The 13,206-nt window shown below is 38.7% G+C and overlaps 1 protein-coding gene across 1 annotated transcript; it reads left to right on the forward strand.

Moving 5' to 3' along the window:
- The first annotated feature begins 5,507 nt into the window (after positions 1-5,507).
- Positions 5,508-10,930, forward strand: CUNH9orf152 (chromosome unknown C9orf152 homolog). The gene is made up of 2 exons (XM_009287795.2): positions 5,508-5,736; positions 10,359-10,930. Exons 1-2 carry the CDS (start codon positions 5,508-5,510, stop codon positions 10,928-10,930), a joined length of 801 nt encoding a protein of 266 aa, XP_009286070.2.
- The last annotated feature ends 2,276 nt before the right edge of the window (positions 10,931-13,206 follow it).

The following is a 13,206-nucleotide window of genomic DNA, read 5'->3' on the forward strand; positions in this document are numbered from 1 at the left end:
CATGTAGTTTACAGGTGGAAAAATCAAGGCAGAAAATTTATATAGCTTATCCAACTCATTTTAGACCCTGCTTGAAATTCTCCCAGAGTTCCTATATGCGTATTATATCTGTTGGGAGAACGAATAAACACAGGCTGCTGTCACCTCTCAGAGCTGTACCCATCATAACTCTATGGATAGGAAACAGTCAGAGAAGTAGTTGGTATAGAAAAGATACTTAGGTAGCAGTACCAGAAATGTGAACTCTGCTTACCTGGAATTTAAGGCACCTGTAGGATCGAGGAAGCTCCAATGAATTTCCAAAATCCTCTGAAGAGGACTGTTGAAGGCCATTCAGTTCCCTCCCACCCTCTTCTCATGCACAGTTTTATGAAGTCAAAATGGAGTAAACCTAACCATCTTGTTTGTCACACTAATTTAAAAAACCCCAGAACTAAGAAGGAAGCAAGGGAAATGGTAAGGAAAGATGTCAGGGTTCATTTGTTTAAAATCTCTAACTGGTAAATAACTTCAGTTTCTTCTTAGGCTTGCCTCTGCACAGTCACTTCTAAAAGGGAATCTCAGAAGTTCTCAGTGGGCAAGGACAGCAGAACTACAAAATGAACGACAACTTCTGACCCTCAGTTTTGGATGCTGATTGTTTACACAGAGGGAGTAATAATGCAGACAACCAACAGAGTGAGTGGCCCTCTAACAGAGAAAATTTCAGCATTCTAGTTTATTTTCCACAGCAAGTAACACTCCAAAGGAAGGTTACTTAATCCTCAGCACCACACAGTCAAGACAAAACAGAGTTTTTTAAATGCTGCTTATGCCAGGCACAAAACACACATACGGAACACCTGCTGCATTTAACTCCTCACAACCAGCCCAGTTCAATCTGACTTAGATGAATCCAGTGATTCCAGTGTGACTGCATTTACCGTCCCCAAAATAAAAAACAGAATGTGGTTCTGCAAAGGGAACTGGATAGCACCAAGTTCTCAACACATGCAAATCCAGATATGTGAGTATTAAAGGTGAAGCACGGGATGATTGGTATGAAATCCTCAGTGCTAACTTGGTATCCTTGATTTGATGGTTGGACTCGATGATCTTAGAGGTCTTTTCCAACCTTAATGATTCTATGATTTAAGCTTTTACAGCCGCCCAGGCAGAGCACAGGACCAGAGATGCCAGAGCTCATTGCTGGACTGGAGCAATTTGGAGCTTCCTACAGCTTCTACCTCATCCTGGGCACACCAGTGTTTTGCAAAACCCCTCCCGATCACTAGGGCTGGATCAGCGGTACTGGATTCAGTCACCTAAGTCAGGGATCTAAGGAATAGAAATTTGGCAAACCATTTTACAGCCTATACTAACCAGGCAACCTTCTCAGAGCAGCTAACAAAATAACATTCCTGATTTATTTTTGATATACAGATATATTGATATATACCTACATACACACACACTACCTAATTATATTTACATAAAGACCCCATGGGGTAACAGGGGAAAATAGAATACTATCAAGGAAACGTGAAGGTGGACTACATACAACCCAAGCTCACCAAACCTTCAGAGGGACTTAAAGGACAGCTGGGCCACCCTCCCTTTAACACACTTGAACCCTTTATGTCTGAAAGCACATGAAAGGTCCGATCAGAAGAAACATCTTGAGATCATAATGAAAACTTGCATCGTAGGCTCCTTCATCCCATTAGCATGGGCATGCAGAGAGCACCAAAAACTAATCTTGCATCATCAGAAAGTCCTGTGCTCTAACTACTTACACCAGTCCCTAACTGTGGCATGCTTTAAGGTTGTGCTTTCAAATAATAGAAATATATGTGCTCTTATCAAAAAATCTCATTAAATAGTAAGCAATTACTATTGATTCTACTACTACTGTCTGGACCCCAAATAATAGCAGCCACCCTGTTTCTACCTTTCTTTTCGTTATTACATTTTCTAACAATAAAATAGTCACTTTCCAACACTTCAAGACTGCATTTAAATTAAAAAAACACTATAGAAAGCTAGAGAAAGGGGATTATCACAGTAACTTTGATTTTCCTTCTCAGTGCCAGTTAAAATCTACAGATATTTGTATTCTATCTTTGTAACCTGCTTGAACAGCATTGGACATGTCTATAATTCTGCACATGAACAACATGAATAATCATGTGTACCTCTGGTCCCAGGTGTGCAGTAAAATCCAGTGTTACAGAAGTGCATTCAGTTAACCATTGTATTTTTAATTATCTTTAAATCAACAATTATTCCTATAAGGTCCTCCAAACAATTTTTTAATAAAAAACTAATTTACAACTGACAAATTAATTAGTATGAGATAAAATTATTTGCATCTTTTTTAATGAAATTTTGCAACCAAGGTCAAGGGCAGTAAACATCTACTTCAAGTTCTAAAAGCCATTGCTTTTGGATTATGAAGTATTCTCAATTTTTTTTGCCTCAAGGAAATGAAGAATCGCTTCCATTGTGTGATGGAAAGACAGACTTAAGGGAAATATGGCACTTCAGACTGCAGTGGGTAATCAAACGAAAATCACTCTTAGATGATGTTTTTGACAGGAGTTTCTTCAATTAAAGACAGACAAGTTTTTACACAAACCTAATCATGGCAATAAATTTTCAGAACCAATAGTACTGTTAGGAAATATGTGTACCAGTGCTAGGAAATGGCTTGGCTGCTTATATTCCTCAGCAACCTACAAGCCAAATGGGGGCCTCTAACATTTTAGGACTAAGGCAAAGATAGTCATACCACTCCAATAGTGCCACCTGCTGCGTATTTTAAAAGTATACAGTGGTCTGCAGATCCAAGTAACTCAATTTAAAGAAGACTGAACAATTGACTGATTTAAACAGAAGTCATAATTGTGTGTGTATGTATGACAATACGAAAATTTAATTTTTTTTTTTATTAGTAATACATAAACAGGCTAGGGGTACAAAGGAAGTTGTTCCACTACGGTATAAGAACAGAACCCACAGGTAATCCACTTCCAAGTTTATGTCAGTGGCATAATGAGGATTAGTTACATCAGCTCACTACACATCAAAACCACAATTAACCCTATGTACTTTGTGATACCGTGTAGATTAGACCTGCAACTCATTTTATGAATCATATCCTGGTTGCAAATTATTCACAAAACACACACAGGTAAGTGTGTGTGAGTGACTGTGTGTATATATATATATATTACACGCACACGTGCCTTGATAGCAAACGCATACACACATGAACACATGTATACATACGAACACATATATACACACCTCTTGAAACTGAATCAAGATGCCCTGTTCACAAGCTTTCCCTGAAAAGGAAACAAACTGCAATGTGTATGGGATTGGCTCAGCAAAACAAAAGCTAGTCCTGTTCCTGGTTCCAGCGATCTGCTGTACCACTTGGACTCATTCACTTCATTTCACTGGGCATCTGGTTTCTTTTCCCGGTTTCTGGTTTTGCTGCTTATCCATGCAACTGTTTGGGAAGAGACTGCCCTCTATAATCCATTTGCGTAACCAAGTGTGATGGCTTTTCCATGATCCTGAAGGAATGGTATAGTACAAATAATTAATAATAATATTAAATTCTGATCAGATACAAACTCATTATACTTTAAATGCTCTCCTAGTGAGAAGTTAAGTGTACATCTTTTAAGACAGAGCCTACATTTCATGTTCAAGGATGCTATCCTGGTAATTCTTTCTGCAAGACATAGCCACGTTGCACAAGTCACTTTCACAGGAGGTCAATGAGTCAAATAGTGTGACTGGAATTTTAAAACGGTTGGGTAACTTTTATGACCACTAATAATGTTTGTATTGAATGCCAGCTCAAACAGTAATGAGGTTAGTTAAATCTGCTGCCCCAATGTATAAACCAACTGCCTGGAGGTCCAAAGGAGGACTCCATGTGCCAACAACTCAGAATGCTGAACAAACAAGGCAACTGAGGTCCTCCTTTCCACAGAGCACTAGGTGTTTGTCACTACTGAAGGCTGAATATCAAAGTAGATCTACCAGAGCCACGATATATCAGAACAACTCTAACATGACACGTGCTTTTTCCAGGGTCAAGAGAGAAGCTAACTTGAAGAGTCTCTACAGTGTCTGACAAAATATTGTGTTTACTGTTCTTTCCCTGGCTAAGGCGGAAAAAGACCACAGTTGAGGTAGGCAACATGATTTTCAAGACACAAGCATACTGGGAAGGCAAAAGCAATTATTAAGTGAATTACAGCAGACTTATGCATGTGAGCCTGCTGAGCCTTACCAGAACTCTATGCACTGCATAACTAGAGTCTCATCACCTGCGCACGCACAACTTCCAAAGGGATTCCCAAGATCTGCAGGATTTGAGCCTGATTCAGTAAATCATTTATGATGCAAATCATCGCATAATTTCTGCCAGTAACTGGAAAAATACAGCACACTGGCATTCTTTCCACACACTGCCCTTTCACAATGTTTTTTATGCAGTGTTTTTCACTGCAAGGAACCTAGCAGATGCACAATTATATTAAAACTACTGTTTAACTGCATTTTTTTTTTTTTTTACATACTACTCTCTTGGGCCCTTGCAGCAGTATCAGATGGACCTATTTCTGGGAGAGAAACTTGCAGTTCATAGTCCAGACATAGTCTCGTACTTAATTTGATATGATCAAAAGCCATGTATTTTTAAATTTTTTGCCTCGTTATATGTGGCAATACTGTAACATGTATGGTAAGTTTTAAACTGTGGCTTACCATGCATTTGAAGAGCTTGTTCGGCTCTCAGTAAGGAAATGAATACTTCTATAGTTTATTTCATTTTATAGAAAGGCAGAAAAACTGAATGAGTCAGAGTAAGGCATTCCTATCTCCAGCCTCCCGATTTCAAGTGCCATTGGCACATACTGTTTAGACTCTGCACCCAGGCCTGACTACTTTTAACACATTCTTAAAAGGGAGCAATAAGCACAAAATTATTAAGGTATAACAAATCCTCCCTTCCCACCCCACTGCCCCAAGAAGCAGCAGCAAGAATGAAACTGGATGAAAGTTACGGAAGAGGAGTGGAGGGGAAAAGATACAAAATACATGGAAAGAAACCTGAAGAAAGATTTCCCTGGTGGAACTACTGTCTTGGGGAGGTCACCATGACAGCATTCCTTTAAGAATTAACATTACTACATAAACCAGTATTACCCAGCTCTTTATGCACCTGACTGTGTTCAATGAGGTTTTGTATTTCACTGTTTTTTTTGGCAAGGCTTCATATGCTCACAATCTTAAGTCAACATTAAATCCAACTATCCAGTTATAATCACGAACTCTGTATGCAGTAGCTTCAGACCCACTGCATGAAAACAAGCCAACTGAAATCCACAACTTCAGAGTAGACCACACAACTTCTGAAAGAAGTCACCATACTTAGAAGACAGTTACTTCTTCATTTAGGAAGATTTCAGATGCTTCATACTTGATTTGCTTTTTTTGCCAACACAATGAAGGAAATGTTCTGCTTCTGCATGACTTTTTCTTCCTTGTTGGAACAGATGGCGAGGGCTTACAAATACATGACTGGTATTTTTTCAGTGACTCATACCTCAGAGCAACAGGCTTCAGATCATGATAAGCAGCCAACCAAGATGGATGTAAGCTTACTTGAGGAGCAGTATGACCATATAAAACAGAAGCAAAAACTGCAGTCACACATTATTGTATTTAAAACAGGTATGCTTATATTTATAGGAAACAATGCAAATGTAGATGTAAAGACTATTGCTTTAAACCTTGAATAAGTCCTAGCTTTGTTCTTTTTATGCTCAGCTTCAAGAGAGGTACAAAGTGAATTCCTTTTCTGTCATTTTGGTTTTTTACTCATTTCACTGAAAGGTGATCTTATGTTTATATCAATTAGCTTCACAGCAGTGAAACACTAATGTGAATTTGAAACAGATGAATGTATTTGAGATAAGGTTTTACAGGTTTTATGTCAGTAAAGTAAAATTCTAAACATAAATGGCAACTCTTACAGGAGCCATATACTGCATGTCTATCATCAGTGTATTTGTGCAATGTATTTTGTAACATTTCTGCTCTCTTGAATGCTTCCATCAGAACAAGCAATTCTGGGTCTTCTTTCTCTTTTTCCCTTCTTCTTTATCTGTGTAAAGAAATGTGTCCTGCAAGACTACAGGAAGCAATAGCAAATATCAAGTGACTAGCACAAGTTGGGGTTTTGTTAAAAAAATAACTTATACTAAAAGTCATAGTGGGTAACTAAGATACAAGCTTTGTACAAGAGGTCCCATTTTGAAAGCGTTTTCACTGCATATTGCTTGGAAAGTACATAAATAGAAAAACAAGTAACAATATGTATCACTCATCTACCTGCTACGTTAGACAGATTTTATATAAGAAACTTCCAAATGTTTTAAACTTTTTAGTTAGACTGCTTACAATACTACACTGATATACTTTCATTTACTTTCTAAGTTAAAGTGATATTGAGAATACTAAGTCAATTAATGAAGTTGTCTTCTGAATTTAATTGCAATATGAAAAACATGCTTCATTCACCTCTCATATTAGTATTTAGCTCAACAAATGCAGAACTTAGGTTATTTCATTCCTTACATTTTCCTCTACATTTTTCAGCAGTTCTAGATTTTGGCTGTGTCAGACTGTATCACCAAAACAACTGAAAAAACACATAACTATGAACCATACAATAGATTCACTTCTTCAATATTCTTTCATCCAAATGTCTAGAAATTCTTATAAGAATTTAAATCTCTGTGAGGAAGATATATACAGAGAGAGAGAGAGAGATACATGCAAGCTTATTTTATCAGGTATGAAAAGGCAACTAACTTGAAGACAAAACAGCCCATCAGCTATAGCAAAAATGTAAGTCAGTTAAAGAAAGGAAACAGAAGTCTGTATTCAGATTAAATTCAAACGAAGCTTCAGATATAATGAATATAATCAGGGCAGATTTTTTGCAAGGACACCATCTGAAGATTAAAGAAAAGGCATAAGAAAGTAGGACTGCACAGTTTCTGGGAAGTTTAAAATTTAGTAGGGCTGGAAGTTCACATACAAATATTTTCATATACATACACATAACCCAAAACATTCACAAAACCACATAACCTACTGCACTGAATTTTTATCTTTAAACAACCTGTGTGGAAAGGATTAATGTTACTGTTAGAAGCAGTTGAAGTTTTGGGGTTTTTTGTTATGCTGAGTTCTCAATGTCCTGAAAGTTGATCTTATACATTCCTATGGTTTGGAAGCTGGGAAAACTTATTACATAGCTCAGCACTTTGAACCTGTTATATGCATCAGTTTCCAAGAGCATGTCAAGCAGAAATGAACACTGCCGTATCGGGATAGCCTACTGCCCTACACTCCTTAAATTACGAGCTTAAACTATCCAGAAATTCCAGCTAGTACCAAAAGGCAGTCCATGTATACATCAGTATTTTGTACTGGCAGCAAACTGTTTCCCTACCTAGAGGGCAAGATTACAGCTGGGCTGGGAAGGGGACGATGATGACAGCGCTACCACAACCCCACCCCTACACACAAACCTCAGAGGCCAGACACAAAAACCTCATGAGATTCAAACATCATGGAAGGAGGGCACCTTCAGTCCCTCATGGTCTAAAAAATCCCTGCCAAAGGTCTTTATTCTAACTAGTAAAACCCTAAATTGTTTCTGCTGGACAGACCAGCTGTCCTTCCATGATACCACAGGGATTTTGAGCATTTCAGATTTATTGCACCACAACTGGAATGGTAACGCCAAGTTTTCTTGAGGACTTTTAGCTTTGTATGTCACTGCCTGTTTGCCAGAGTCATGAAATTGTGGACCCTTAAACAGAAATTAAGATTCTCTAACTTCTCTAGGTTTTTGACTGGTGGGTTAGTAACCGAGAAGTCACCTGAAAAGAACTTTCTTCTGTTCCTTCCCCAATACACGCAGCCACATTCATGCTTCTGCCTGTTCCTGATTATTTGAGAACAAAGAGCATGACAAGACTTGAAAGCCACCAGCTAGGGGATAATACAGTAGTGTATTCATTATTTATTGGCTAAGAAGCTGAAAAACAGTATTTACTTTAGGAATTAAATGGGAGCATTCAGCGCACGCAGTCACAACAGAATAAACACTGGGGCTCTGACTGCAGAAATCTCTTCCAAAATTTCCCAAGCTAACTTGAAGAAAGATTAACTTTTGTCACTCCAGAACCTTAAAAATATCTGTGATGACAGCACATGAAAAAGGCCAAATGGTAAACAACCCTGCAACAAGGCTATTATGCACAACTCTTAAAAAAAAAAAAAAAAAAAAAAAAAAAAAAAAGGAACAGACCAAAGATCTAATTAAAGCTTTGTTTAGAAGTGTAGAGAGTGCTGAATGTGTGTTACATCAACACACAGTAGTTCAGGACTCTCACATTTCTATCAGAGGTCATTGCTCAATTTTGTGTGCCGCACCTGTAGCCAAGGAATCAAATCAAACCTGAACTCAAAACCAGTCCAGACTATTAAAATTGGACTAGATGCATTACTTTGAACTCTCTGATCAACTCAAGCCAGATCATAATTCTTCCGATGACCAGTTCACAAGGTTCAAAATAAAACCTGATGTTGCCTATGAATGCCAGTTCAGCCAAGAGTGCAATTACATCCACAAGAACGTGCAAAGCTGCATCACCTCAGTCTCTCAGTTCCTTCTCTCTTGCTTTTTCTCTCACATATACAGAACAAGCCCTAAGTTTTGTAGCTTGGTGCTATACTGTGCTGATCTGCAGAACACAGTGGGATCTATTTTGCAAGTGGACTTTTTGCAGCCGCCCAAGCTTTCCATGATAGAGAACTGTGTGTTCTTATCTCTATGAATGGTTTCACCCTAGGAAATTCTGTTAGCGTACTTCACTGTATAGACATATGCACAAACACATCTATATCTCTAAGCTCTGCATGTGCTTTAGTCTCCTTTCTCCTGGCAACACTGCAGGAGAGCGGAAGATGTGAGCTAACACAGTTCTCACTCCCAGAGCCATGCTGCAAAGCGGCTCTTAACAGATCATCCATATGAGGCCAACCCAGGGAGCAGAAAAAAAATCTGTGCTGGTGTCATTGCTTCAGCAGTGGGAGCCAAAGGCAGTCATGAAAGCCCCTCCTTAGCCAAAGCCATGTTGTACAAGTTCATTTACTGACAGTAAATCAGCTGGGTCTGACATCTTCAAATATTTCCTTGTAAAGATGGTACGAAAGGCAGTTATAAGGGTGGGGGGTGGGGGGGTAGGGGGTGTATGCTGTTGGGTTTTTTTTTTTTAAGGCAGCATCCTATTCGAACTAGCTTCATTTCAAATTCAGGGTTCCTGAATTTTGTTCCTATAACTCAACCCTGTAAATAAGGCCAGCATTCTGCACAACTCCTGCTTTAAACTACATTTATACTAACTGAAGTATATTTCATTAATACTTGCAATGTCAACAGCACTGTATCTTTAGCGTAACGGTTCAGTTTCTATTCTTTTTCAAGGCACAGAAAGCCAGTCATGTGAGTAATTTGATGGCTGCTACATGTAATTAAAGTAGCATTAGCATTTCTATCCCTAATATCTTATACATTTCTAACAGTAACTTTCATATTGACCAGATTCTCTCCCACTGTTACAGCTACTCTATACCATTCAGGGAGCAAGCAGTTTTTTCCTCTAAGCGATCATTCAGGCAATACTAGTGTGATAAGCTATTTACTTTACACCATTTATACTGACTACAATAATAAAATTGCAGTAAAATATTAAAATACAAGCCTATATGTTAATGATCCATCATTATAAAAAGGAAATTCACAACTTTTTTCATCTAGAAGCAGTCACAGTATTTTTAAGTTGTGAATACAAACTTGAAACAGTATCAAACAGAACATTGTCTTCCACATCACAGCACCTACGAACACACAGAGCAAGTCCCTGCTCACCTTAAGAATTTTTGCTTACAAGCAAATAATTACGTAAAGTCAATTCTCAATCTGTGTTGTTAATGAGTCTTAGAGTACCAGTTAGATCAATATTGACTTGATAAATCTCCATTTTCATTTGACTAACCCTAGGGTACCATTTATGTCCTCAGAACTGCAAAACCAAGCATGAAGTATTTCTACTCCATAACCTGGCACCAAAAGAACTTGCACTACTCTCAGCCACAGATGGAAAGAATACAGATAAACTCATCTGTTAAAGCTCTTCAGTTGAGTTTATGCCACAGAAATTACACCCTTAATTTATGCCACCATAGTAATGTGCCTATATATGTTTCTCTTCTAGGTGAGCATGAATCTGTTCTCCCAGAATCAATGGTCAATGCTGTTTTAATTAATAAAAAAGTTAGAAGATCAAAGTCATTTACAGAATGTGTTCCTGTCAGAAAGGTCAGACTGGAGATGACCAGCAGTGGCAACATACAAGACAACTCACCATGGCGTACCCACCTGGGAATTCACCGCCTGGTGCAAGCCCCTCAGCAAGGAGTTACCTGGGATCTTTCCCACTGCAAGAACGGACCATGCAGTTTTGACAATCAGAGACTGATTTCAAAGGGAAACGGCACACCGCAACCCAAAGAATTAGAAGGAGCAAGTGAACTATCCGCGCTCAGTCAGCTGGGAAGTTCAAGTGTCTTGAACAGTTTCAGCAAAGAGAATGGCAGCAACATTTCAAGCACCTGCCAAAAGCCTCCTCTGAAATCAGCCACTTCAGCAGTTTGGACACATCAACATATTTCTTCTACAAAATGCATGCCAGCCTGCAATAAACTGAACTTTTACCCTTTCCCTAATAAAAAAGGGCCCAGAATTTCTGAAGCAGCAAGGAGGCTTGGATTATATGTCTCACAATGAAGACATTCAGTAATACATAAAACTTAGTCAAAAACTCGACTAAAACTTAAAATAGCAAAAGTCTTCCTAGTTACTCTGATCCACCTGCTGAGAATCTACTACTTTTATTAGCCAAGGAAGATCCTTACTATATAATCTGTTGTTTTACAGTACAGTGTAAAATGAGATGTTCTTATGAAGATGCTAGCCTGCAATGACAGATACTCACTTCTGTTATTTGAGCTATAAGAGCAATTTTCTCTTTTTTTTTTTCCCTCCTATTTTCAGGTTACTGATTTTAGAAACTAAGATTTTATCACAGCAATATTTGAAATACCTGAAAGAGCTATAGCAAAGACTAGTAGAACTACTGATGAAGCAACTAGGCTAAATTTCAGTGTGGTACTATTTAATTAGACAATAAACAAGTAACAAACGAAACAGTACTGAAGGTGATTGGTACACTTAACGTACGATTTCATCATTCGCTTTCTTCGAAAAAAGATATTCAAGATACTTTCTGATGTGTGTATTTTTAAAATCAATGAATAAAACCTCTGCTCATTTCTATTGTTGTTTTAATGGGACTCAGTAAATGTCACCTTTTTCTTACATATAAATTCTGTAACAACATATTGTTGGTTCCCATCTATCCCCAGTATTTCATTAGAAAACAAAAGTCTGAAATAATTACTTAACTCACCGATACTCTATATCAATGTACCTTCCTTACCAGAAGTATAATGCATCTTTCTGCTGTTACAACTATATGCGCACACAGGGGATATAACCATTTCAACTACACAAATATAACTGTAGCAGTACAACTATTTTTTGTAGATAGGGTTTAACATTTTCTCTTGTGGCACAACTGCACCACAAGCCTGTGCAAGTTTTTAAAAGTGAGTAGTAATTGCTGGTCTCCCCTCCTGCCCAACCTTTGGAGGAAGGAGACCCTCTTTTGCAGGTGCTTTTCAATGACAAAAACATGAGCTACGTATCACCCACTTCTGGCTGCAAGTATTCAGACAGGTCTCTTTCTCAAGTGTAGGCTTCAGAAAAATTGAAGACTTGAAATGTCTCCCCATTTCACAACGATGTTAATTTTGAGCTATACACCTGGCAGCCACTGGCTCTTCTGAACCATTCCATACCTACCTGAGCCCTGAAAGGACAGCAAAATGAGGATCAGGTGGACGGCCCACAAAGCTCTTCATGATCCCTGCAAACAGTCTGCAAGTACACATGCCCAGTTACCACCACTGTCTCAAAATCACACCATCCATACACAAAAAAAAGTGAGCAAAACCAAAGATGCTCAGCTGTGATTTATGTCTTTCTACGCACAAACTCTTCTAAGCAAGAAAGATAAACCATCCCCTCATAAGATATCTTGAAAACAGAGTTAATACCAATGTGCAAATAAAATTCTATTGTCAAAGAGATAGCAGTGTTATCCATTTCTAAGAGAAACTACCATTTTCTTTGCATCCAACACAACTTCAACCCATTAATCCTTCATACAATTCCACTGACTTTTGTTGTGCTTGATGGAGGATACTACATCTGGAGATGTTTGCACAGATCTGTCAGAGCCTACGCTTCCATTGCAGAAGCTTCACAGCTGTAAGTGTATCACAGTACTTTGTTAGGTCCACAAAAAAAAAGAAAAAATATCATGGAATATAATGCTATTTCACTCCCTCTGGCCAAACGTCATTTCCTCTATGCCACTCAACAGTTTCAGACCCAAACTCTGTAGTGTCCCACACCAACCCAGCCATCACCAGCAGGTAGGCAGGCGCCTTGTCTCCTGGAAGTGACAGTCCTTGAGATAGTGCTGAAAAGCACTAGCTATTACCGATAGCGATGAGTACACCACAGTAACTCCTGAAGAATTTTCCACTCATCCTCAGTAAAAGCAGCAGAATCATAGAATCATTTAGGTTGGACCTTTAAGATCATCAAGTTCAACCATTAACCTAACCCTGCCAAGTCCACCGCTAAACCATGTCCCTAAGCACCACATCTACACGTCTTTTAAATACCTCCAGGGATGGCAACTCAACCACTTCCCTGGGCAGCTTCTTCCAATGCCTGACAACCCTTTCGGTGAAGAAATTTTTCCTAATAGCCAACCTAAACCTCCCTTGGCGCAACTTGAGGCCATTTCCTCTCATCCTATCGCTTGTTACTTGGGAGAAGAAACCAACACCCACCTCGCTACAACCTCCTTTCAGGGAGTTGTAGAGAGCGATGAGGTCTCCCTTGAGCCTCCTTTTCTCCAGGCTAAACAG

Source organism: Aptenodytes forsteri, unplaced genomic scaffold (genome assembly GCF_000699145.1).
Source record: "Aptenodytes forsteri isolate BGI_AS27 unplaced genomic scaffold, ASM69914v1 Scaffold296, whole genome shotgun sequence".
NCBI classification, from domain to species: domain Eukaryota; kingdom Metazoa; phylum Chordata; class Aves; order Sphenisciformes; family Spheniscidae; genus Aptenodytes; species Aptenodytes forsteri.

Bases quoted from the DNA above. Each gene is read 5' to 3' on its own strand.
- CUNH9orf152 (XM_009287795.2), top strand. From the start codon at position 5,508: ATGAAGGAAATGTTCTGCTTCTGCATGACTTTTTCTTCCTTGTTGGAA. The intron at 5,737-10,358 runs GTATGCTTATAT...TTTCTCTTCTAG, and splicing joins CATTATTGTATTTAAAACAG to GTGAGCATGAATCTGTTCTC.